Here is a 26,735-nt window from a genome sequence, read left to right on the forward strand (position 1 = left end):
GATTATGATTAAACAATACTGCATAACTTATGGATAACAAGGAAGTCAAAGAAAAACAATCAAATGTCTCTTCAAACCTGTTTGCATTAGAATGTCTAGCTACTACCGCAGGACAGCTTCATGAATCAGAAAAATGGAAGAAAACTGAAGATGAAGATACTTCTCATCAGTTAACATCAAATTCAGGTGGTGAGATGACGGAAAAAATTAGCAGTAATAAGGTCCCTGTGGTTCAAATGGCACCAATGTCCTCAACAGAAACAACTTCTTCACTCTTACCGTCAATGAATATGGGAAATTTCTATCCACCACCGTTTCCTCCCACACCACCAAATACAATTCGACCATTTACAGATTTCACCTTTCCTCCTCCATTTTCGCATAGTCCATTTCGTAATTTCATGGATATCCCAGCATCAGGCTTTGGAATCAAAATGGAAGATATGCCTTGGAGGCCAACACTACCACCAGTAATTCCTTCAACAAGAGAAAGTAACGAAAAATCAAGCCCTGCATTGTCCTCGGATACAGAAAAATCAGCTTTTGATATTGTTCATAAAAGGAACTCTGTGTCACCTAATTCAACAAGTAGCTTTGACACAAGTATGGCTACTTTCCCTACATCTGATGCTGCTTCTGTATTAAGCAATGGAAGTAGTATACCTCAAGAGCCGCCACAACAGCCACCATTGCTGTTTCGCCTTGATCAGCCACCTAGTAATAACTCTTTACTAGAAACTTTAGTTCAAGAGAGTCAAAAAATACTCTCTGGTCAGGACGAAGAGGGCTCAAATGCAGCAAATGAAGATGGAAAAAGTTCCAAAAAGCAAGGATCTAAGAAAGATGCTAAGCAAGCAAACAAAACTAATGACGACTTTAAGAGAGCTAGAGAAATGGTCCTCATCTCTCCACAGAAGAAGAGTAGAAAACGTAGTGGTTTGCATTCTGTCAGTGATGTCAAGAGAGCCTATGGAGGACCGCCATTTAAACCTGGGTATACACCTCCCGCAATAAACACTGCAGAAAGTGCCACGTGTTGCTTTTATGAACATACTTTACTTAAAATGGCAACAAGAGGTTTTTGGAGTGGTGACCGTGGACCATTGCAAGATGTGTTTCGTTTGAGTCGTGTAGAGAACTCTGACTTGCAGTACGATATGAAAGCAGTGACCAAACATTGTTACAATGTGGTCAAACAGAAGTTGGAGAATGCTAACGGTGATAAACCAATGATGTATAAGCACATGCGCAATTATGTTGATGAGTTGGATAGGTGAGTTGAAATTCTTATTCTAACGTCTTCTTCATCATATAAGTATTTTTATCAGCTGTAGATAAAAGATGCTCAATAGGGATAAGGCCCGGGGAGTACTACCCTTACTGTCTGACGGGGGTGCTCCGCTGAAGTTCGAAAAATGGACCCTACGTGGGACTCGTTTTTCAAAAGTTTTGCCGAAATTTGCGAAAAAAGTGACCCTGAATGAGACTGAAATTCCAAAATGTTCTCAAATTTTCTAGTTTTTCCCCAAATTTTCCAAAAAGGCACCCTACGAGGGACTGATTTTTCTATTTTGGTGTTTTTGTGACCCTACCTGGGACTCTTGGAAGTTAAAAAAGGTACTCTGACCAGCGGAGCATCCCCGTAACCCATTTTGCCCTAGTACCTCCCCTACTTGCTATGAAAGTATTTATATACAGATATCAGTTTTGAGTTTTAAGTTAGGCTCAAAAGGAAATATACTGTTTGATTGAAGGGTTTAAAGTTATAATTTATCTGCCATGGTTATTCATTGTGTCTAAAAATTATTAGATTATACTGTTTCTATCTTTAGAACACGTTCAATCAAAGAGTTAATTGATTGCGGAAAACTAAACTTTTTTGTTTGAGCTATTACTAAATTGGGATCTCAAGGGGAATGTCAGCCAACAGATTTAATAGCTAGCAATAAAAAATACAAACTGACACTTCTACAGTGCAGTGTAATAATTTTATTTTCAAACACTGTAGTACAAATGAAGCTGTATCTTTTTGAAGAGTTTATTTACTACAAAAACATCTTTTCGCGATTGTTTCTATCAAAATAATCAAAACAAGAGAAACCTATACATGCATCATTCGTGATACTTGATATTGTGAAATCTGAGAATGCTGACAAAATACTCATGATTTGTCAGCTGAGTTATTAAAAAACAATGTTTTTCTTTCATTCTCTGATGTGTCTCTATAATATTGTATTTGCAAATCAATCAGGATTTACATGATGGCGCGATTTTTTTCTAGTACAAATTACTTACAGTAGAGATGATACAGAGTACCAAGCTACTTCCCTATTATGTCATTTTATTACAGAGTTAAGCAGTATTTCAAAACTTGAGCAAAAATCGCCAACAGCTTTTGCTGAAAGTTATCAAAAAAATTTAGAACAGCAATATTCATAATCATGCTTAAGTCCTTAAAATGCTCCCACGTGACCATTACGTAAGCGTTCGACCTATTTGTTGTTTTTTTAATATTTTCTATAATGAATTACAAGTTCTTTTTCATAAGAGATAAACAACTCTTATAATTTTAGGCCTTCTTATAGAACTTTAAACCATGGGAATTAATTTTCGGTGATTGTCGTTTTTGCGTTTTTTTTTATTGAAGTGTTGTGAACATTTTTAATTTTACTATTTAACTTTACTATTAAAACTTTTATTGGTGGGGTAAACTTTTGCTGCTACGCTTAGTTTCCTTCTTTCCTTCTTTCTTTCTTGAATGTTCAATATTTTTAAAGTGTTTATTAAAAGCTCTATAGAGAAAAAACGCATAATCATAGAAAAGAGCTTTTCGACTTGTAAAATTCTGTGAATTTCTTTGATGGTACGATGTTTAAAAACGGAAACGTTTTAATTATAAGAAAACTTTTTAAAGCATTATAGTTCATCCTTATTTAAAGGTTGGTTTCCACTGTGACAAGTATGCGACAAAAAACTTGAGTAATAATATCAAATCGTTTTAACAAACATTCGAACTAAGATTCGTTTATGTTCGAATTTTAGAGTTTAGTGGAATTTCGAGTTTTATAAAAACTCCCTTCTATAAAAAGCAGTATTAAGTCTCTTAACGATAAAGTAATTAAAATATGATCAATATTACTTTCACACACAAAACCATGAATGACGTCTTTTCAAATAAGAGCAATTCTATTCATTGATGACTGACTGACATTTCAGTGATGACTGTGTTTAATAACGTTTTCATAAAAGCTACTTAATTTTATAGTGTACTATTATTCATTTAAGATGTTTTCAAAGTGATAGCTCCTATTTTTAAAAACATCAATTTTTTTTAAACGCTTTCTTTCATCTAGAGATCTTACAAGCTGTCTGTAAAAAGCAATCACTTTTTGTATTTTTTTAAATATAGTTCAGTACATCAAAAACATTTTAAAATAACTTGAATAAGATTTTGAGAACTAACTTTGCAAAGAATGTTAGATTAGATTCCCTTTTCACACATCTAGAGATTGCAATAACAAGATATATAATGTGTCAAGACTACAGGCTAATAATTTCGTATTTCAAATCACTCTGCAGCTGACCGGACAACTTAAAACAAAGGTCCAAACACGTAAATTAGCAGTCGGAAGAAAATTTTGTCCGCGCTGGCGAAAAATAGTCGGAGGGGCTCTATGTCAGACTCAACACAGACTCTATTTTCCGCCCCGCAACATATTACGTTTTATAATATACAACTATGCTATATCATAATATCATAATAATATATTACACGGACGATAGCATTGTATATAGCTTCCATAAGTTCCTATAAAAAATTCGTTTCCCCTTCTGGGTAATCAGATTTTTTAATAAATTTTCAAAAAATGATTAGCTAGAATTCTTAGATAATGAGAAAAAGTACTTAATATCTAAATGAAAACAAATCAAAACTTGTTCATTTACATGTGTTTTGAATTCGAGATCTCGAAGAGCTATTTATCTATAAACCTTAGGCTTCTGCTCATCCTCTAGCGAAAAAAGTTTCCTACATAGGAGATATATCTATAGAGGTTTGCGAATCAAACTATATAAACCTTTGCAAGTCTTCAAGTCTTTTATAAAATCTTCTCTCTCTAAGAAGCGCTCGCTGTGTCATTGGCCATAATATTTAATCGTAGAAATTTTAGCGAAACTAATTTTAGCGTTTTAGCGAGTTTTCCCTATCCACGCGAAATTTTTTGAAATCGTGATTCGCTAAAATAAATCTCGCTAAAACACGCCGAATCGCCAGACCGCTAAATTTTATCCGCGCGAAATTTCTGGTTGTATTGGCTTGATACATTTTAATATAAGTATTCGCTAAAATTTATCTACGCGAAATTTTTTGAAATCGTGATTCGCTAAAATAAATCCAAAAATAATCAAGATTTTCCTGACTCGTTAATATACGCTAAAATTAGTCCCGCTAAAATTTCTACGATTAAAGTACACGCTTTTTGGACCTACCCCGGTGGGGTGGAGGTCCTATAAATTAACCCGTGTTCGTTAGTTAGTTAGTTAGTTCGTTCGTTCGTTAGTTACCAACTTTTCTCGAGATTGGCTCATTCAATTTTTCTGATTTTTTGCACAAAGGTGCATTACTATAAACCCTCGAATGTGACGGAGCCCGATTTTCGAAAAAAAAAATTTTCCGGCCGGTAGAACCGGAAATGTCCCGAAAAAAGCGGTTTTTTGAGATTTTCTCGAGATTTTATCATTAGTTTTTTGCGATTTTTTGCACATAGATGCACATTAGTACTGCCGAAAAGGTGTCGAAAACCGTTTGCCGAAAAAAAATTTTTTCCGGTCTGTAGAACCGGAAATGTGCCGGAAATCGTCGTTTTTTTCACATTTCCGTCACATTTTTTCAACTTATTTAATTGTTTCTTTACAGAAAAATGTTCTTTATGATGGATGCCCAAAACTTAGCATTGTTTGATTTTCCAAAAAAATCATCCTTTGAATCCGGAACTCCTTTAAAAATCGCCGGAACAGGCGAAAACCGGCGTAAAACGGTTTTCCTTCATTTTTTCAACTTATACTCGACAGATTTTCATGATTTTTCGCACAATGATGTAAAATGGCAATGCCCAAAATGTGACAGAGCCCAATATTCGAAAAAGAAATTTTTCCGGACGCTAGAACCGGAAATGTCCCGAAAAAAGCGGTTTTTTGAGATTTTCTCGAGATTTTCTCATTAGTTTTTTGCGATTTTTTGCACATAGATGCACATTAGTACTGCCGAAAAGGTGTCGAAAACCGTTTGCCGCAAAAAAATTTTTTCCGGTCTGTAGAACCGGAAATGTGCCGGAAATCGTCGTTTTTTCACATTTCCGTCACATTTTTTCAACTTATTCAATTGTTTCTTTACAGAAAAATGTTCTTTATGATGATGCCCAAAACTTAGCATCGTTTGATTTCCAAAAAAATCATCCTTTGAATCCGGAACTCCTTAAAAATCGCCGGAACAGCCGAAAACCGGCGTAAAACGGTTTTCCTTCATTTTTTCAACTTATACTCGACAGATTTTCATGATTTTTTGCACAATGATGTAAAATGGCAATGCCCAAAATGTGACAGCTAGAGCCCAATTTTCGAAAAAGAAATTTTTCCGGCCGCTAGAACTGGAAATGTCCCGAAAAAAGCGTTTTTTTTAGATTTTCTCGAGATGAATGATTGATTAAAGTGTCGATATTATTTTTCTTTCACCGTTAAACATCGATGCGTTTCTTAATTGCTTTCTCCGTTCCAATAGATATATAAATCGAAATTTAAAATTATACATTACTTCCATTAAATTCTAATTATTCGTTTTATAAATAGGTAGGTCCATTAAAGTATTACTTGTTTTCATAAGAATGTCCATGATGAAAATGGCAAAAATAATTAAGAATAATGCTAAGAATATCACCATCATGGAATTTGACTACTCAAGCTAAGAATGCCATTTCTAGAGCATTTTCAATTATAAATTGCCAATTACCCCTAAGTAAGGATCACTCCTTCACGAAAATTCCATTTTATGCTTGAGACGTATGTACCGAATGTTAAATCTAGTCTCAATTAGGATCCTAACCTAAGAATGCTGTAAGAATTTTTAGGATGATTTTCCCAAAAAAAGTTAAGAATATCCATGATGAAATGGATTTACACCATTCTTATAAAAAAAAAGCGTGCATACAGTGTGTACCAAAACAGGGGGCATATTTCTTTATAAAGTAAAATCCTCAAAACTCATTATCTAAATCGGGCTTAATATTTGAAATAAGATTACAATTCTCTGTTCAATCAATAGATATTCAATTCCCAAGATGATTGAATTATTAAATATAATTAAGTCATAAAATTTGGTATAAATAATGAGGATTTTATTTTGTATGAAAATGTGTCAGCTTTGTTTGGGACACGCTGTAATATGTTCAAATCTTTCGAGTTTTCTAAACGTTAATTTGTGAATGATAAGTAAAGTCAAACAGCCTCACTTTGAACTTAAACGGTTATATTTCCCTTGGTGGTCGAGTTGAAAGGGAATTGACTGTACTGTACCTTACCAATCAAGAAAAGCTTGTGTTATTTCACGTCTCCTGCTATTCAAAAATAATTTGATATTACGTATCAAAATCGTGTAACAAACATACAACAATTATTTTGTAATATGATCATTTTATTTGTTAAACTACACTACTACCGTATTATAATAATGGCACGTCGTCTTGGATGAGTTTTATAAATTACACACTGCTGTTTGTTTTTAAAAACATCTTACTATAACGACGTTCAAATGTTCAGGCCCGTTAACAATCTGAGATTATACATCCCTGTGTCAGAGATGTGAACCTATCCTCCATCGATAAATGTGTCAAATAAATACCCCATTTAACAGGGCTAAGGTTTGACCGGGGGCACTCGACTCAACCATAACGTGAAAACAACCATACGTGCGGCCCAAAATTTGGCCTTTTAAAAATCGGACCCTTAAAGCCTTAAGGGCAGATAAAACTAATCGTGAAGTTTATGTAGGGGCTCTTCATTCCCAAAATCCTGCATAATTCAGAAGCAAAATTTAAAGAACAAATGCTTATTTGTTTGTAAAATCCATTTTCTCGGACGTCTCGGACGGAAAACGATGTTTTGACCAGTTTTGACCACGGATTCAAGAGAAAATATTATCCCCAATGGGAATATGTACACGGAAAGATGTTCTAAATTTTTGCACTTTTTTTTTAATTTCTACTGTATTTTGGAACTGTTTAACAATGTAATTTGACTTACTCACATATTAAAAATTGGGTAAATTTGAATTGATCAAAAATTTCTCAATAGGTCATTGAAAACTGGGCTGTGATAACTCCTTCATTTTTCCTGTTTGTATAGTGTTTCTAACGTAACACCAAAATGACATGTCAATACCAAGTAAATGCTAACAAAATCATTTCAATCTTTTGTTGACCAACCCATTTCAATATTACTTCCCGTACCTTCTTTTAAGACTTTTTATTTATTGTGATGTTTTCACGTCTTTCCTCTAAGCACTCTAAAATCGAAATCGTTATGACTTTCAAGTCAAGCATACAAATAAAACCTGCCCCAGCCGGCACACAACGTTGTTTTAACGTTCATCTAACGTTATATAGACGTTGTGAACGTTAGATAAACGTTAAAACAACGTTGTGTGCCAGCTGGGGCAATACATCTATCTACGTTCACGACACAAATCAACAAAAATAATCTTTATTCTCTTCAATATGTTCTTCCGTCTCTGACGTAATCTTTGAGCAGATTCTGATACTCATGATAAAGCTCTAAAGGAGTGGGCCAATTTTCTATCGGAGAGGGATGGTAGTCGGTCTTTGATTGTGTTATCTCCAGTCCTTATCTCCTTAAGCGAATGTTTGATAGTATATCAATGGACTCGGCTGGGGTTCATGCCCCCGCTGGGGTTCAGGCATTAAAGTCTAAAGCTCGAAGGGTTAGAGTAGAATCTCTAACCCTTCCCAAGCAAGCAATAGTAAAGCCACTTATTTCCCATCCAGAACGTGCTTAGAACACGCCTCAATCATGACAACGGATTGTATCTAGCGGTTCCTTCGTTTTTGAGGACTGCATTTTTTGAAATCTAGCGTTAGATTTTACTTTCAATCCGGCGTTTGTGTAAAAACCACGTGCAGGCATTCTGGATGGGAAATAAGTGGCTTCATTTCCCATCCAGGAGTCTCACCCTTAGGGCTTGGAAGTCAATGGGTTCAGGCCTTCCACTGCGAAATCCGTGACATGGTCTTGCGAAACTCCGTAGTTTAAACAGTCCAGATATTGAAAATTTCCCCGATATTCAGCACTTTAGCGTGTTAGAATGCAAAATTTCTACATCGGGTATCAGATAACCTCACATGTGAAACTCTGCTTTGACCATTGATTCTTTCTTTTCTTTAGTTACTTGGAACGTATTTACCCAGTGTCTTCGATGGCAATCAATCTGTACTTACCGACTGCTTCCGATTACAGCATTGCAACATGGCATGGAATCGTCCCTACAGGTATAAAAGGATTCTCCTACGTAGGCTTTATATTTATAGTTTTCGAGGGCGCTTTTCAAATAAAATATTATTTTTAAAAAATTTCACGCTTCATACTTTCTAAAGCTTCGTATCTGGGCCTATCGGGGAAAGTCAGTCTGAAATAGCGTTATTCAAAGTATATTACTGCAGGGTCAAAATCGAAATTTTCTCCCGTCGGCTCAAACCATGGTTGCACCCCCATAGTCAGTATATTTTTGGCACCTTCCGGTACATGGTATGGGCCCTGTTCTCTGTTGTCAGACCCGATATCTACGGAAATTTCAAAATTCATACGCTACGTTCTACGTGAGAAACAATCTGGTACAGAGTAGATTTATAACTGACCACCGTTTGTTTCTCATACTGACGCTGGATTGAAGATAACACTTATCGCCAAATTGTGAAAAATAATCCACGCCAAAACAAAGAAATCACTAGATTCCTAAGGTTCCTTTTCTTCTTGCCCGGGAAAGGTTGAAGATTCCTCTCTAACTATCGGCTTTGACGATTTGACTACTACTTTGGACATAATATCATCATTCATTAAATGTTTTTAACGTTTTTTGGTTTTGATCAAGCCTGAAAATGTTCTAAGAATGTTCATATTTTGCGAGTTGTTTGGTGTGATATTAGAATATTCAAAAAAATAAGGGCGGGGTCCGATTTTAGTCCTGGGACGAGTTCGTTTTCTCACATTCTCTTTTACTTTTCGTTTCCAATTTTCTCTTTTAGTTTTAACTTTGAAAGTATATTTCAGCTTGAGATATCTAGCATTCACTCGCTCGAAATGAATTTTTCTCAATATCACGAATAGCTCCATAAATTCGCTCAAACTGGCGTTGAATATAATATCAATGAATACTAAATAAAGAAGCTACTGTTCTACTTTTTATTTGTCTATTTTAGAAGAACATTTATGTCAGGGAAAATTCGTTGAATTTAGACATGGTTCATAAAAAATTTAAGAGTGAAAGTTTTCTTACTTTCATTTTTATCCTTCCCTTTTCACACCATTCTTAATGTCATTATTTTTTGGGGGCTAGTGGCGTGAAAAGAAACTGCAATAATATATTGTAATGATGTAATGTGTTTTCATCCATTCAACAGGTTGGTCAGAATACCGTCGCGCAGTCGTTATTCGTGAAGTCTTCGAAATTCTTTACAACATTTCATCGACCGAATCAGAGACGATACCTGAGTACAAAACGTATTTCTTTTGTAAACCCGACACGGATAAAGAGCTCTTCCCGTTACCCTTTGAGACAGCTAAAAAGAAAACAAGCGACGGTGAACAATCTACTGAAGAAAATTTAGACAGTGAGGCCAAGGATCAGAATAATAATGGCACCTCGGAAACAAATAATAACGAAAGAAGAGAATTCGACTTGGTGGACGTTAAATATTCGCGCGCTTTCGAAGCGCTTTGGAGGCGGGTCGCTCCTCACGAACCTTACGTCATATTAGCTGACGAAACGAAAACAAGCTTACGAGAGTATTTCGAGAAATTCCCTATCGAGGTTCACGCGCCTTCGGACGAAACTTTAATCGTTGTCGACGATAAGAAATATAAAGCTCGTAACATTTTAGGATTTTTCCGCCGCGGTGTACAACTTGTCGATTATTCGAAAGATACCGGCTCTATGGTCATTGATACGATATCTACCATCAGAAATGTTTCAGCAACCAGCGCGGTCCGTAAAATACCTCCCGGTCGGATTAGCAAACTGGTCCATCCGGAATTACATTTAGAAAACTACACGAACACTATTACGCAAGTGGGTTTAACTAATGCCGACGGAAGCCCGACTGAGGTGCCGGTAAAGGCGAAAATAAGACGTCGACGTACCATTAAACACCGTAATTCAGACGGCGTAAACGGGAAAGAAGAGAAGGTAAAGAAACGCAGAACCAAACATACGAATAGCCAAAGCTTTGATAATGATTTTAAGCACGTGTCACCGTTCGCCTCGACTGATCCTTTTCTAACGCCCACTCCGCCCGTTGTTGAAAAACTGGCCAGTATAGAGTCTATTTGTAACGCCATGAAAATTGAGGGCGGTGGAAATCCATTAAAAATCGAAGGCGTTGATGATAAACAATTTCCAAACATGCTAACGCCTTCCGCCATGACGGCAAGTTCGTTACCGTCTATTTCGTCACATTATCCAGTCTTCACGCCCCCGCCCATTCAAAGAGTCAGCTCGGCCGAAAGTCCGAAATGCTTATCTGAAATTCGAACACCTCAGCGAAGTGAGAGTGGTGGGAGTGGTGGTAGTTATAGCGTGGAATCGTTTTTACCGAAGGAAAACGATAAAATATCGAATGAATCGAGAGACCCAAGGGAATCGATGTTAGACATGCATAAACTGACGATGACTAATGCGAACGATTATCGAGTTAATCAATACACACAGACAATTTACGGTACATACAACACGATTTTTACATATATCTTGTTCATGAATTTTACTAAGGAAAAGCTGTGGTTTTGCTATAAGTTTTGATTTCAAATGTCACCACAATATCACGGAAGTTTATGTGCCTTTTTCGTTAATTCTTTCGAACGCTCTGTTTTTCGAAAGCTAGCATTTTCGTCTGAAATTTCTACTGGCGAAACAGAAATTTAATTCTTGAATTACCCGAACTCGTGCTTTTCTTTTCAATGGGTTTAAAACTTCAATTTTACAAATAATCATCCATTTTATGTTTAATTATTTTCACCCTCTTGTTTTCAGATACGCCACCGCAGAGTAAAAACGACGCCCTCTTAACACCCAACCTCTTTTCACCTGATATTTTATCACCCTTCACCTCGCATCTTCAACAACATCCAAGCAACGTCCAATCACCTCTAAACCTACCGCCCTGTCCACCCGGTCCGCCCGACCAACAAATGTTCTCTTTACACTTAATGATAGACTCTTACAGACGTGCTGCTAAATACCTGTTGGACACTGCTAACCATCTTGAATTAGTGGCTCGTCATGGTAACCACGTAAACAATAACACACCTAGCAACAAGAAGCAACCGCCGCATAGTGACGTAACCAAAAAGGAGGACGACTAAATGAGATTAATATAACAAAATTTATTGATTTGGAAATCTGTTTTAATGCTCAATTTAGGGTTATATCTTTATGTAGTGTGTTCGGGAAAATACGGAACAATATTCATATCAACAAGGCCGTGAAGTAATGCATCTTTGTGGCTAATCTGTATAACTCAAACACGCACGGGGAACACAAGTTAGCTAGAGTTAAGGACATTTCGAGATATGAAGTAAGATTTATAAGGCAACGTTAACTGAAGGGGCTTGTTCGAGTTAAGGAAAATCCGACTTATAGAGAGTCGAGTTAAAGAGACTCCACTGTATTATAATAATATGAAAATCCTTCGTCACTATCTCCCCGAGGTAATTGAACATACTTTTGACAAAGAAATTAAATAATTAAAGGTTTCAAACTTAACAACTGGCGAGATTTTATAAGGATTTTTCTTCTCTTTTTAAATCTGTTCCGCTTTTTCCCCGGGCACTCTGTGTTTCTCATTTTATTACGATGTGCTTGGTTAGATGATTATTTAAAATGATATAATAACATAAGGGTGTTGATAATTATTAAAGTTTGTCTGCTACAAAGTTTAGCCTCTTTGGTTCTTGCATTATGCTATTAATTCTGTTGGAGAGCTAGATTATTTTTCCTTTTTTCTTGTAAGAGGATTTAGAGCATATAGGTATTAGCGTAACGTGTTGGAGGTAATAAGAATACTATATTTTTAGCTATGTATTATATATTTTGTTAAACGGCCGGTTAATTTGTAGACTTCTTGGATAGCATTTAGCATCAGTCAATTTTCTTCTTCACTCGTTAAAGTTAAGTCATTCCATTAGCTAAAAGAACCAGGCCAGGTCCTGCGGTCAAGGTTGTATGGTGAAAGCTTTTATCATTGATTCATAGTTTTAGATGCCTAATGAACTTATTATTTAATTTATTGATCTTTCCACTATCCTCACTCTCCGAGAATATCAACCGTCCAGTCTGTTCCTCTAAAGAATCCTGCATTGTAACGCACATGCGTAATTTATCGTTCTTTAAACCATATGTAGTTAATTCCCGTAATAAACTAAGAGAAATGAAAGTGTCACTTTAGGTCGGGGTTGCGGACAGCAAAATTTGTCGTTCTTTTTGTCTATTTTTAGTAAACGAAGGGTTCTTTAGACCCCTCGTCATTCAAAACATTTTTAGTTGTCAAAAGAAAGGTCCCTTATTTTGCTGTATAGAGATTGTCACTTACTTTATATTATTGTTACTTATAATGTCTCCCAGGCTCCTCCTTCCCCGTTTATTAGGTACCTGAAAGTTTTGTGGTTGATGATAATACATTATGTCCCAATTGTAAACACCGGTCCAATAGATAACTAACTAACTGTCCTTTGGTTGTATATTTTTGGGTGTCATTTTACTCCTTTAAAGTTTTGTTAATTATTGTATGTAAAAAACGGTAATATAGATTCTTTATTTTTTTGGTTGTTTTTATATACATATGCTATATTTTTGGAGGTTTTTTTTTCGTTTATTATTTTTGGACATGACTAAAATTTATTCTTTTATTTTTAAAACCGTAAAAAACTGAAATACTGCATGATTTGCATTTGAACGAAGAGCGTTTTCAATTTAACGATTTCAATATTTTAAAATAGAATTTGAAAGTTTTTATACCGCTTGTATACTTTTACGATAGGTCTTAAGACTTGCTATTGCAATGTCAAGTATAACGACATTAGGCAACCTCGTCCCCATGTATCCAAGGCTTTATTTACGTTACTTTGATGGACACGAGAGATGTATGGTGCTATCAGTATCAATAAAGCAGAATACGCTTGGAAGGAGGCTGCCCAAAAGGCTATCCATTAAAGAGTGGATTTTTCCTTTTTTGAAAACTAAACAGACAGAATTATAGGAATGACGATTACCTATGATATGATAAAATATTGAAACCGACCGCCATCTGACTGTCAAACAACGTTGATTCGACGCTTTTCTAACGCCCCTATAACGTTAGTTGAACGTTGAAACAATGTCGTTTACAGCAATAGCTTGAATGCAAACATGCACCAGACATTATTAAAAGGCTAGAGATGATTTGTAAATATTGTAATGGACCTTTTGATATATCTCATGGCGAAATATCTTCGTAAAAATTATACTCGACAAAATATTGTTGTATTCTTTCCCCAACTCATCATACATTGTCTTATTATTTAATCTTGAATGCCTCAAAAACAAAATATCTTCGTAAAACTTATACTCAACAAAATGTAATATGATTCTTCTTTTCCCAATTCCATCATGCGAGGTCAAGAAAGTCTACGAGAAGAGAGTTTCAATAATTTGAATACCCTTTTAAGTTGAATAGTTTATGGCCGTCCCTTGACGAGAAGGAAATTCAGTCCCCTGGTGCTTACGCGTTTATGGTGACTTTACTGCAATAGAGAAGATAAGTATATATGTTTGTTAAGAATTTTTGTTGCTTTTTTTATAGAGGAAAAACCGGGGGGGTTAAAGAAATTCGGCCAGAATATGGCGAATAGTCAAATACACTGGATCAAGATCAGTTAAACCTTTGGGGATTTTGGAAATGGACGAGGAAAATAGACAATGTGATATCTCTGAACATATCGAGGGGTAAATCACTTGAAAAAAGGTGTACGATACTTTTTGACTTTTTGAATTTTCATTTGACTTTTTGACTTTTTATTGACTTTTTTCAAACTTTCATTTGGACTTTTTCCAACAAAAACGCCCACCGCCTTCGGGCGCCCAACATTTTCCGCCCAAATCTGTCAAAAAACGCAAACCACCTATAAATTTTGCTCCACCCATCCGCCCATTCAAGAATTTTTTTGACTTTTATAAGACTTTTTTTGGCCCAGCGCTAGCGATAGGGCCTTTCATTTGCAACTTTCCGTCCGTCCTTCCATCCATCTGTCCGTCCGTTTTGGTAGAAACGGCGCTTAAAACCAGTAACACACTTTTTAATTTTGCCGTTTGGAGAGGGAAAAGGTTGCTAAAGTCGGATACTGGCTACAAAAGATATATTTTCTGATTCCGCGCTCTTTCAAAAACAATTTTCAAAACAAAACAAGATGGCGGTCGAAGCGAGGAGGTTGATTCATACTTTCTTGAACATTTTCTTTGCTTTAGTGGTCAAGAGACTTTCAAACCAAAGATATTTTGTAATGGTTTTCTTTTATAAACCTTTTTCAACATTCTGCCATATCTTATAGTCTTTGCTCAAGTTTTCATAACGTTTTATGAGTGAAAATTCTACCTTAAATTACTTTTATTTTTAGTTTATTGTTTTTGAGAAGACTTTATTTTTAAGAAATAATGGCTTCTGATATAGAAATAAATAAACTGAAATGCAGCTCATGTGTAAATTTGAATAAGATTGGAACTTTTTCCTTGATGCTACACAAGAAAACAGTCACTTCTGGATCTGTCCCTAACATGTAACAACGGTCAGTGGTGGGACGTGGTATGATTTTCAAACTCAACACATGATTATTAAAAGTAAACTGATTCTGGAATTTGGTAATGGAAACTAAAATGGACCTCATGTGTAAATTGGAACAAGATTGGTACTTTTTCCATGAGGCTACGCGTGTGAAAATGGTTATTTCTGGATCTGTCTCGTTTGACGATTGGTGCAGTGGCTTGATTTTTCAAATTCGACACAGAATTATTCCAAGCTGATTATGGAATATGTTAGCGGGGACTAAAATGCAGCTCATGTGTAAATTTGAGCAAGATTGGGACTTTTTTCATGATTCTACGCATTAAATAAAATTAAACGGACGGTGGCTTGATTTTTCAAACTCGACTCACATACCGTCAACCGTCTCTAACTTGGGACCATTGGTCGATACATATCTGGTCTGTATTTTCACTTACTGTAAAATCGAAAGAGAAATCGTGTATTTTTAAATACGCCTTTCCTTAACTCAAATCAAATGACTTTGGAAGTTTGGTGAAATGGTGGCCGAATTGCCGTCCCATGTTTGATTATTTAAAGTATATAAACTGATTCTGGAATCTGTTAATGGACACTAAAATGCAGCTCATGGGTAAATTCAAACTAGATTGAACATTTCTCATGGTTGCAAGGCATGAACAGTGAAAATGGACTTTTTTCTAAAAATTTTCGACTTTTTCTTTGACTTTTTGACTTTATTTTTGACTTATTGACTTTTTCTTTGACTTTTTCACTTTTTTTTGACTTTTTTTTTGACTTTTTGTAGAGGTGTACGATAATTTTTCGAGTGATTTACCCCTCGGAACATATTTTGAATCTAGAGGCTTTTCTTGTATGTGTACATCATGATACTAAATAAAGCATAAGATAGAATATCATTTGTAGGGGGGGGGGTTTCATGGTTGGCGGAGGAGCGGAATCGGCCCTTTTTTCGGACGGAGTGGCGGAATTTGGCGAAAATTTAGACGGAATTACGGAAATTGGGTTCTCTGACGGAGACGGGAAATTAAACAATTTTAGTGCGGAAAAACGGAATTTAGCAAAAAAAATTGCGGAATATCGGAATTGGTAAAAGATATTCAAAATTTACGGAATTTTCGACAAAAATATTGAATTTCAAAGGAATTCTCGGTGACGGAATTTTGGTTCAATTTAAGACGGTTTGACGGAAATCGGAGAAAAAATTGGCGGAATTGCGGAATTGGGTACCCCCTGAAACCCCCCCCCCCTTTGTAGCTTTCAAGAATCTATTTTTTCATGAAAATAGACAATTTAGCCTTGGGTTTGAATAAAATTTTAAACCCCAATGGAAAATTCGGGAAATATTTCTTACAATTCCAGCCCCACTGAGAAATTGAATTTAATGTCAAACCCATTCGAAATTTAAATGTTGAAAATTAACCTCCAAAACCATCCCTCGAGAATATTTGAGCTTTGGAGCAATAGAATTTTAATTTACATTCGTGAGAGGTGTTTTTCTTCTATGATTTTTCAAAACCATCACAAATCTTGCTTTGCCTTATATAGCGCACCTTCTCTCTGATCATTGAACTAAGGTCGGTAAACTGCTTCGAGAATCTTGTCTGAAAACGACCAAGGTCTACACCATCGACCTAACGCACTCAGTAGATAATATATAAGGAAAAGTGGGACCTTCATAACTTGAACCAGCGCGGGGGGATGACACAAATTTGTTCGTGTTATGGAAGTTTTGAGTAAGGTTTATAAGGCATTGTTAATCTTACCCTTGCTTTGTTTTCACGCCAAGGTCAATCTGGTGATAAATTTTAGTTTCAATCTGGTGTTTGTGTAAAAGCCACGTGGATCACGTGGATCATGTTTTGGATGGAGAATAAGTTGCTTTGAGGATCTAGCCCAATGAAGTATAAGCCCTAAGGGCTAGAATCGAATCTTTAACCTTTCTCAGGCAAGAAAAAGTGAAGCCTTAAAATATGCGCCGTATTTTTAACGACGGATTGAATCTAGCGATTCGTTTGTTTTCAAGTGATATCTTTTTCAAAATTTAGGTGTAAATTTTAGTTTCAATCTGTCATTTGTGTAAAAACCAGGCAAACCACGCTAGGCCGTGCAACTTTGGTACGATTTGGTAGGCTTCAAATCATACCAAAGAGATTCGATTCTAGCAGTTCGGGCTCATACTTCATTGATCTAGCCTCTTCAAAATCAATCGTATAACCCTCAATTAGCAAAACCAATACATCGTAAATCCTGTTCACCGGGTTTGTCACCATAATTCCCTTGAGATGTAAGAAGATATATTTTTTGTGTTGAAGGTCATAAAGTAAAGGAACAGTTACAATAAACGTTTTTTTTTTGCAAAAGAACATCCAAAAATTTTGAAGCCTTTGGATGTTCTTAACTTTTTGGGTGTTAAGCCTAGATATGTTCTTAAAATGTTCTTTATCTTGTTCATCTTGTGACCATTTTTACCCATTTTCCTAAAACAAATTTTCGAGTCCGTAAAGACTTAAAATGTTATTAACTTGTTAGCATTTTGGCCATCGAAGCCTTGTGGTGTTCTAATATAGTTTGTTCTTATAAAAAAGCCTGAAATCACTGTCCTGGGAATTGCCATTATAATTTCCTCGTTATAAATCGATATAAAAAATCAACAATTTATGAAAGTTGCACAAGACATCTTAAGCACAAGACATTCATTCAAGTAGGTACGGTTTTATTCTTTCCTAAACTTTCTTCTGTCTTTTGATTTCTTTCAATGTGACTTTGTTCCAATACTTTGGAAACTAATTTTCGATTTCTGACACCTTGTGGAAAAATATTGCAGTGATTTAACTATACAAAACTATTTTTCAAATTGACAAACTTCTAAGACGATACAAAAGTTTCTTGGCAAAGGGGCCAAGAACTTTGATTATTTCTGCTGATTAGATCATAGAATTTGATTTTTGGAGTATATTTCTTCTTATTATATACCTGTAGGCAAAAGCAGCCATTGAATAATTCCTGATATACCATGGCTATTATACCACGGTAGAATTTTTTTTTCAAATTTTGCTTTCAAAGTTTGAGTTTTTTTGTTGCTCTTGTTGTTATCAAAGAAATTCATTAAAATAAATCTATTGTCAATTTCATGAACAAATTTTATGACTTAAAGTAATTAAGAAAATCATTAAGAAAGAAAGACATTCGAACGTTCGATTATGGGAGTGTTTTAAGTGAAACGTTTGGCTCGGTGATGTATATTCAACTCGGCTTGGCCTCGTTGAATATTACATCACCTCGGGTTAATAAATCTCAATAACCAACTTTTACCCATTGAATATCTGCTTATTGTTAAACTCGCAGATCTCTTGTTTCCTGGCTAACACACATCCAGTTCTGACGAAGTAAACAAATTCAAAACATGAACACTATTATAAGATGCTATCGAGTAATGGAAGTTCGAAAAATCGCTTACAATTCTCAAATTAGACGGAAATGTACACTTTTAGAGAAGGTAGGAATATATATTTATTGAGTTACGAGGCACAAATATCTGAACAATTCTTGATATGCGTAAGTCAAGATGACGTCATATTTTTTAACGAAAGCACCCAAAAAAGCCGGTTTTTGACCTCTATCTTTAGTAACAGAGGGATCAAATCCCGGCTTTTTTAGGGTGTTTCCGCTAGAAAAATGACTTACGCATATCAAGAATTAACAATCAAAATTTATGATTCCATATCGAGACTGTTCTTTCCAAATTTTAGCCTTATACTACGAAAGCACCCAAAAAAGCCGGTTTTTGACCTCTATCTTTAGTAACAGAGGGATCAAATCCCGGCTTTTTTAGGGTGTTTCCGCTAGAAAAATGACTTACGCATATCAAGAATTAACAATCAAAATTTATGATTCCATATCGAGACTGTTCTTTCCAAATTTTAGCCTTATCACTAATGTATAGGTTCGTTTTATACCTTTTTTACTGAAATTAGATAAGCAACCTTTTTCAAAGGAATATCAGGGTCTTCATTTCCCCCGAAACTTTCAAAAACGTCTTTTTTAGTTGTGTATGTTATCTTTAATCTATTCTAGGTCGGTGTTTTTTACACTTTTGGCGAAAACGTGACATTAAATTTTCTAAAAAACGGTTTTTCTTGAATAATATAAGTTTCAACGAGGATTTTGGGATGAAATCTTCCAAAAAGGTGGAGCACACGAGCTTAGAGCTTTGGTTTTGGTCCCAGGAGCGAAGAAGGATTCAATATTCCAAAATATTAGATTTTATGAACTTTGGAATTATGAGAGTTACGTGGCTCTTGGATTTATTCTGATGGTCTCAACATGTCACACGATCTCCATATTTTATGAAACAATGATGAAGAGCACTTTTGGATCCGAAATTCCATCCGGAAAACATCTCTGAACTTGAACAATTATAAAAGATACATTTCATCGTTAAAATGGGCTGATTACAATCCAAAATCAATCAAAAGTCAATTGCACTTTACGTTAAAACATTCTCAGATACCAAAAAGTGCGGTTTAAACGAGCGTTTTAGGAGGATTAAAAACTCCAATTTAAAGCGATTGAAGTGGTGCACCCAACCCCAGCCCCAACTTTTCGCAAAATGGAATTATTAATCCTTTGGGGCTCTATCTGAGCTTATTTTAAGGCATAGACGTAACGACATATCACGTATAACGTAAAAAATCAGTTTAGAGCCTTGTAGGATATTTCATTCCAGACTAATACGCTCATTTTGGATAAGGCAAAGTATGCTTCTTTCAATGAAGGATTCCATAATCCTTGGATGCTCTATTCTAGTGGAAAATTTTATTTTCGTGGTCTTAGGGACCCAAACCTTCCAAATAGTTAAATTCGAACTACTTAATGTCAAATAAACATACTCCAATCCTCAGTTCAAAAAGACTCAAACTCAAAAAGAAATCAGGAATAAGTAATTCCAAACTGCTCCCAGCTGGAAGATTTTTTATTTAGGAATAGAAAGTACATAAATGCTCCATCCTGCAAAATTTCAGTTCTAAAGCCACATTATATCAAAAGTTATTGCTCATGGAATCCATAATCCATTTTCATTATGGAATCGTTTAATCCTAACGTGCTCCTAACTTTCAAAGGTTATAAGTACTAGCTTAGTTTCTCTAGAAGGCTCGGGAAAAAAGGAATGGAATCTTCAATCCTTTGCCGATCCCCTGATATCCAATTAAGAAAAGGTGCACTTTGTATTTATTTCTAAAACGTGTTTTAAAAAACTTCACGTTTTCGCCAAAAGTGTAAAAAACACCGACCTAGGTATTCCGTGCACAAAACTTAAATCAAGCTGCTAAAATGTCATCTACAGCATTAACAGAAGGAGGAAAATTATTCGAAAAAGAAATTCCATACATTACCGAGCTCGAAGGAGATGTGGAAGGAATGAAGTTCACCATCAAAGGTGAAGGGACTGGAGATGGAACTACTGGATTGATCAAATCCAAATATATCTGTACTACTGGTGATCTTCCCGTACCTTGGGCTACCATTTTGAGTAGCTTATCTTACGGTGTCTTGTAAGTATAGCCACAGATATATAAAGCCCGATGACGGTAGGAAATCCTACCAAGGTATTAAAATAGAATTTCAGCGCGTGACCAATCAGAAGCTTCGTGAGTTTTCAAAATTATAGCAACAATATCAGCTTATCTTATGGTGTTTTGTAAGTATCACAATTAGAGGTCCGAAACATATTGTCTACTTCACCTGTTTTGATGGAATGGCAGTCTTTACACCTTATTTTTGGGGTAAATTTAAACATTTAGGCAAGAGTGGAAAAAATGGTGGAAGAGCTTTTCTACTTTTAACACCCTTTAAACGTTTTCGTTAAGAAAAGCATGCATGAAAAAAATCTGGATTTTCATTGGGGTACTTTTCTTTGTTTTTTTTTCTTAACCTGAAAAGGTTCTTTGGCTTCCTTTATTTTTTGTTATTCCAAAATGGCTTCACTTTGGAGACGCTGGTCTACGCGCTGGGTATTCACTACCGTGGCTTGTATGTAAAGATTTTCAAGAATTGTTTGAAATGCTAGTTAAGTGGGCCTATTAGTTAAACACATTTTCAAGGTCTTTTCAAAATAAGCTATTTTTGCTCAACCAATAGACTTCGTTATTGCTTCATATATTTTCATAGCTGTTTCGCCAAATATCCACGTCACATTGCCGACTTTTTCAAGAGCACACAACCTGACGGTTATTCACAAGATAGAATCATTAGTTTTGATGACGATGGTCAATATGACGTCAAAGCAAAAATCACTTACGAAGATGGAACCCTTTATAACAGAGTCGTGCTTGATGGTAAGTAGGTCACACGCATCCCTCTGATATATTTTTATAGGGGATATGCTAATCCCGTGTATTAAATTCCCGTCCGAGAGTTACCCTAAATTTAGGGTAACCTTACAGCCTAGACGATCCCAATAATTTGCATGACATCCATATAACATACTTAAACTTTGAAACAAGGAAGAGGTGGGTGTAGAGGATACAACAATGACAGTAAATTTGCTCTACTTAACTCTTGTGACCAATTTGAAATTAAGCTTTTTGATAAAGGTACACATATGGTTATAGGAAGCCACTTTTCTGAGGATCAAAAGTATTTGAAATGATCATTTTGATATTAGGCTACTTTTATTTATTTTACTTAACAGGCACTGGATTCAAATCTAACGGTAACATTTTGGGAATGAGAGTTCTTTACCATTCACCACCGCACATCATCTACATCCTTCCTGATCGTAAAAACGGTGGCATGAAAATCGAATACAATAAGGTAAGGTCTTACTCTTATCAATTAGGTTTTTCATAACAGTTTTAATAAACCTTTTCAAAAATTACGTCACGTGCATCCTCATTATCTCGTATTCAAACAATCACCATAGTGATTATATCCCTTGAGAAAATTGATTTTTTTATGAATAGAAAGTAGTTTTAATAAAATCCGCTGCGAGTTGATCACCTTGGCAATAATTTCAAAACGAGGCAAGTGATGTCGTGACGTCATTTATGAAAAGGTCTATTAGTTTGACCCATACTTTGTGATTTTACGGCATACAAATTTTCGTCTCTTTGTTTTTTAAATTTCGGCCAGAATATAGAGGGTGCATCTTTTCGGTCATGAACGCTGTACAAAATACTCATTCCAATTCAATCGGTATTTGCCAGCAAAAACCATGTTTCCAATGTCGATTTTAGTAATCAACGATTCTCCTTTTTTAGGCTTTTGACGTTATGGGTGGAGGACATCAAATGACTCGCCACGCCCAATTCAACAAACCATTAGGAGCCTGGGAAGAGGATTATCCAATGTACCATCATCTTTCTGTTTGGACATCTTTCGGTAAAGATCCAGATGATGATGAAACTGACCATTTAACCATCGTTGAAGTCATCAAAGCTATCGATTTGGACACTTACAAATAAAGTTCGCATCTCGCCCGTAGTCGAATGTCAAAGCTTATAAAATAACATTCGGCTGACGTAACAGTTTTATTTTGAACACATGTTTTTATATATATTCCTGTAAATTTAATAAATTTTGCACAAACACTTGCATTGTAAAAAGAATACAAAATTTCATGACAAAAATGTTATTCCATCTATTGCTTACTCTTAGGTTCCAAATAAACGGGGGGTTCGAATAAAAGGGGGTGGTGGTGGATGATTTTCGAGATTTTAATAAACCGGGGGGGACTTTATTGCCGGGGGGTTTGGAAATTGTACTTCTAAAAACCCATGATTCGAACTATAGGCTAAAATCAGACTATTTAGAGCAAAATAGCGGGCCTTCTCTTTAACAACTGAAAATTTTCTTAAAAATTAATAAACGGGGAGTCCTAATAATGTCTGGGGGGGCGGGGGCCGTTAATTTGTAACATAGAGTACTCATCAATTTTAGTTGACAAAAACCCCTGTCTCAGTAACCCGTTAGAGTTTAAATGGTCACCGGTGTAGCCTGGAGATCCATGCTATGATTTCTTATTCTATAAACTGATGGCGAAATATATAGCATGGTATGGGTTGAGAGTTTGAATTTCTCAGACCCTAATAACGGTTGAAAAAATAGCCAATCAAATTTTATTATTGTTTCACTGGTCACATGTTAGCTATGCTAGCGAATATCAACACACCTTGGGCATCATTATGCGCAAGGTTGTTGATATAGCTATCAGGTCCTAGAGATAATTGGATGAAGGAAATAGAATATATCGGAGTTCATAGAGTAAAGACATAAGAAAACCGTAGTTACAAATTTTTACATTTATCACACCCCCAGAACAACATTTTGTTAGCTCACAAGGCTAACAAATGGAGGTTCTACCGAGATCCTAATGGGTCTCGGACCATTGTGCTGTTCTGGGGAATGTAATAGAAATGAGAAAATCTGAAGGTTCTTTAACAAAGAGATCAATATTGAATGAATTCTTATGAGTAGCAGTAAGTCCTGAGTAAGACACTAAACTGTTCCCGGGCTCCTTTGAGCAAGGTCAGCACCCGGAAGCTCCCCTTTGTCAGGGTTACGACGAAGTTAATTAGCGTATAATGGCAATTACAAGAGGTACGTGTGTACGAATTTTTGTGATTTGCGGGTATTTGTGAGAAAATACGAATGTTGTGACTTACAAATATTTATGGTGAAATATGAAATAAAGAATTGTGGTGCAGTAAAAGCAATTTGAAGATTAAAGATTTAAGGCGCAATACAAGTAAAGAATAGAAAATATAAATGGAAACGTAAAATTGAAGAACTGAAATTTGAGTATATTCCAGGAACGATAACGCGTTAACGAAAGTCCATGGTTTGGGGATATGTACTGATGCCTTGTGCAGTGACAGCAGAAACCATGGTTGAAAGTCGATCGCATGTGCGAATCATTCGCAGCGAATAAGAATATGTATACATAATGTCAGAGCACGCAATCTTCGAGAATTCATCCTCGAAGGGCCCATTATCGAGGACGTTGACTTGAGTTTGCAAGCCTGAATAGAAATAAAATGTCATAGAGTACGTATCATGAGTAATATAGCCGAAGGAAGGCGAGTAGCAATACACAGATGAATATGTTCCTGATGAGAAAGACAACGGTGTATTTGCTTAACGTAAGCACACATTGAAATGGTAGTCCAGCAAGATTACACATTTAAACGCAAACACGCTTTGGGAAGGCATCTAATAGAAATGAAGTATTAAACAAATAGAGGCACCAAAGATTATGTACCGTATGGAAAAGAGAAATCCCAGAAAGATATAAAGGAAAAACTTTTGAAATCAGCAAAAGGCTAAGATAGAATTCAATATAAAAAAAAAGGGGGATGAGAAATATCATGCGCAAAATGAGAGAAAAATTAAAGTAAAATTAGAAGATTTAAATCAAAACCAATAAATCAAGCATGAACACATGCTGAATGTGAGGAAGCAGTCAAGCGAATAACTTGACTAAATTCAAAATTTCATCACAGAAGATGAAAAAAGTTGTTTATCAAGCTGAAAAGTTTTGAAAACAAAGCAAACAAACGAAATATTGTCTAGATGTTTCGAGAAATGTACCGAAGAAGTGCATAATGTCAAACAGAACTGTTTTAATGATGCACAAACAATCGAAATGAACAAAAAATTGGTATTGCACAAGTGGTTGAAAAGAATGCCCAAAATGAAAGTATGCACATGGCTGCATAAAGAAATAAACATACATTTGAACGCAATTTGTTTGCAATTAAAAAGATAGTTCGACATAACGAATCAAAAGTATGCACAAGAGATGGTTTCGCAGTGGGAAGAGATTAACCTCAACAACAGAAGAAAGCGAGTCAAAAACAAGCTTATCTTCAATCGAAGAAAACGAAGAAGCTAAAAAGAAACAGTCAAACACACCGTTATCAATAGAAGAATGATTAAAATGTCCTGAAAGACATAGTTTGGTGGTCAAAGATGTCCGAAGTGAAGGAACGCATGGTTTCACTGAGAAAACAGAATAACATAACAAAACATTATGAAGAAGCTGCCCATGGTTACGTCGCAGTAAAAACGATTGCATCGACAGAAGAATGCTAAGTTGATCCATGGTTGTAAGACGCAGAGAAACGCAGTAATAGCTTTCCAAGATAATTATGCGTTATCAGATTCTTAAAAGTAAGGTGAATCATGCGGAACTCGACAAGAGAAATCTGAACTATCTTCATCAAGAAACTAAAGCATCAAAATTCTGATGAGAACAAAGATAAGAAGTATTATTATGAGCATATGAACAATGAAGAGAGACATAGATTATAGCAGAAAACTTAAAGCGCAAAACGAAAGACTTCAAGCCAAGATTGAACACTTTCGTGAGAAAATGAGTTTCACTAATATGTGAGTGAGTTTACTTGGAAATAATTGCGCAGTTAGTGAACGATATGAAAATTCGCTACCCTCCATCGCATTGAAAATTGACACTCATTCTATCCGACGACGAAGTCTTTCTGACACTAATGGTTCAATTAACATTTTATTATATCACTAGAAATAAATATTTTATTATTTAAGGCTGTGAACCGTTAGGGTACCAGTAAAAAGAAATTGTTTTATTTAAAAGATTATTTTACAAAATTTGTAGTATTTTATTAGGAGAAAATGTGGAACATTTTTTATTTCAACGGGGCTGTTAGCTATGCTAGCGAATATCAACACACCTTGGGCATCATTATGCGCAAGGTTGTTGATATAGCTATCAGGTCCTAGAGATAATTGGATGAAGGAAATAGAATATATCGGAGTCCATAGAGTAAAGACATAAGAAAACCGTAGTTACAAATTCTTACATTTATCACACCCCCAGAACAACATTTTGTTAGCTCACAAGGCTAACATCACACTTTCTTAAAGAAAGCGCAAGTTTCGAAATTTGGTTTTTATTTTAGTAAGTGAGGACAGCGCTAAATTCGAATTTCTCACTGTAATTTTTTTGAGGCCAAAATTGGACTCACAGCTCTAACCCGTCAAGTATTCATCAGATTTAAAAAAAATACGCAGACGGGTTCCTGTCTATCACCGGTGTGGCTAAGAAAATAACAGGATTTCACCGGGCAGATTTTTTGACTAGTTAATTCGCGGGGTTGGAAAATTTGGCCGAAATAAGAGATTTCCAATCCTGGAAATATCTTGTAAATATGGAAATATGACTTTTATATATTTCCAAAGCTTAGGAAATAGTGTATTTCATTATATTTCCAAATCTGAAAATCATTGAAATATTATATTTTCAGAATATTTCCAAATTTTGGAAATATGATATTTCCAAAACTTGTGAAATTTTCACCTGATTACAGTTTTTTCATATAAAGACCAGTGAAATTTTTTGATGCTAGGACCTCTCTATTTTTAGTTTAAGCCTCAAATTGTTCTAATATATAAAATTTTCATCTACCCAGAAAACCTAAATATAAGATTTTCACCTATGAACGTTCTGAATATATTTCATTTAATCGCGAGGGTTAATTCCTTAGAGGAAGAAATTATTATGAACACGATATTTGTTACCAAAAAAAACTTTTAAACAAAAAAAAACTGATTTACGGTCCGGAATAGCACACATTTGGGGAATGAAAAAAATCAAATCTGGAAGGA

General features: G+C 35.4%; 2 protein-coding genes across 2 annotated transcripts; both read left to right on the forward strand.

The window, feature by feature from the left end:
* LOC136815324 (uncharacterized) lies at positions 1–13,791 on the forward strand. The gene is made up of 4 exons (XM_067071763.1): positions 1–1,273; positions 8,452–8,555; positions 9,684–11,000; positions 11,312–13,791. Exons 1-4 carry the CDS (start codon positions 30–32, stop codon positions 11,641–11,643), a joined length of 2,997 nt encoding a protein of 998 aa, XP_066927864.1. The 5' UTR covers positions 1–29; the 3' UTR covers positions 11,644–13,791.
* Positions 13,792–17,753: 3,962 nt separating this feature from the next.
* Positions 17,754–22,721, forward strand: LOC136815325 (green fluorescent protein-like). Its single transcript, XM_067071765.1, has 6 exons — positions 17,754–17,797; positions 18,438–18,588; positions 20,388–20,644; positions 21,261–21,427; positions 21,784–21,905; positions 22,352–22,721. The coding sequence occupies exons 2-6, from the start codon at positions 18,496–18,498 to the stop codon at positions 22,553–22,555; spliced, it is 843 nt and encodes a 280-aa protein (XP_066927866.1). The 5' UTR covers positions 17,754–17,797; positions 18,438–18,495; the 3' UTR covers positions 22,556–22,721.
* Positions 22,722–26,735: the final 4,014 nt, after the last annotated feature.

This window comes from Clytia hemisphaerica, unplaced genomic scaffold (genome assembly GCF_902728285.1).
Source record: "Clytia hemisphaerica strain Z4C2 unplaced genomic scaffold, Clytia hemisphaerica genome assembly, whole genome shotgun sequence".
NCBI lineage: Eukaryota > Metazoa > Cnidaria > Hydrozoa > Leptothecata > Clytiidae > Clytia > Clytia hemisphaerica.

What these genes read in the sequence shown, in the direction of transcription:
- LOC136815324 (XM_067071763.1), top strand. Translation starts at nt 30, where the DNA reads ATGGATAACAAGGAAGTCAAAGAAAAACAATCAAATGTCTCTTCAAAC. An exon ending in TATGTTGATGAGTTGGATAG is followed by an intron (nt 1,274 to 8,451) that starts GTGAGTTGAAAT and finishes TCTTTTCTTTAG; the next exon opens with TTACTTGGAACGTATTTACC. An exon ending in ATACACACAGACAATTTACG is followed by an intron (nt 11,001 to 11,311) that starts GTACATACAACA and finishes TCTTGTTTTCAG; the next exon opens with ATACGCCACCGCAGAGTAAA.
- LOC136815325 (XM_067071765.1), top strand. Translation starts at nt 18,496, where the DNA reads ATGAACACTATTATAAGATGCTATCGAGTAATGGAAGTTCGAAAAATC. An exon ending in AATGTACACTTTTAGAGAAG is followed by an intron (nt 18,589 to 20,387) that starts GTAGGAATATAT and finishes ACACCGACCTAG; the next exon opens with GTATTCCGTGCACAAAACTT. An exon ending in AGCTTATCTTACGGTGTCTT is followed by an intron (nt 20,645 to 21,260) that starts GTAAGTATAGCC and finishes ATATTTTCATAG; the next exon opens with CTGTTTCGCCAAATATCCAC.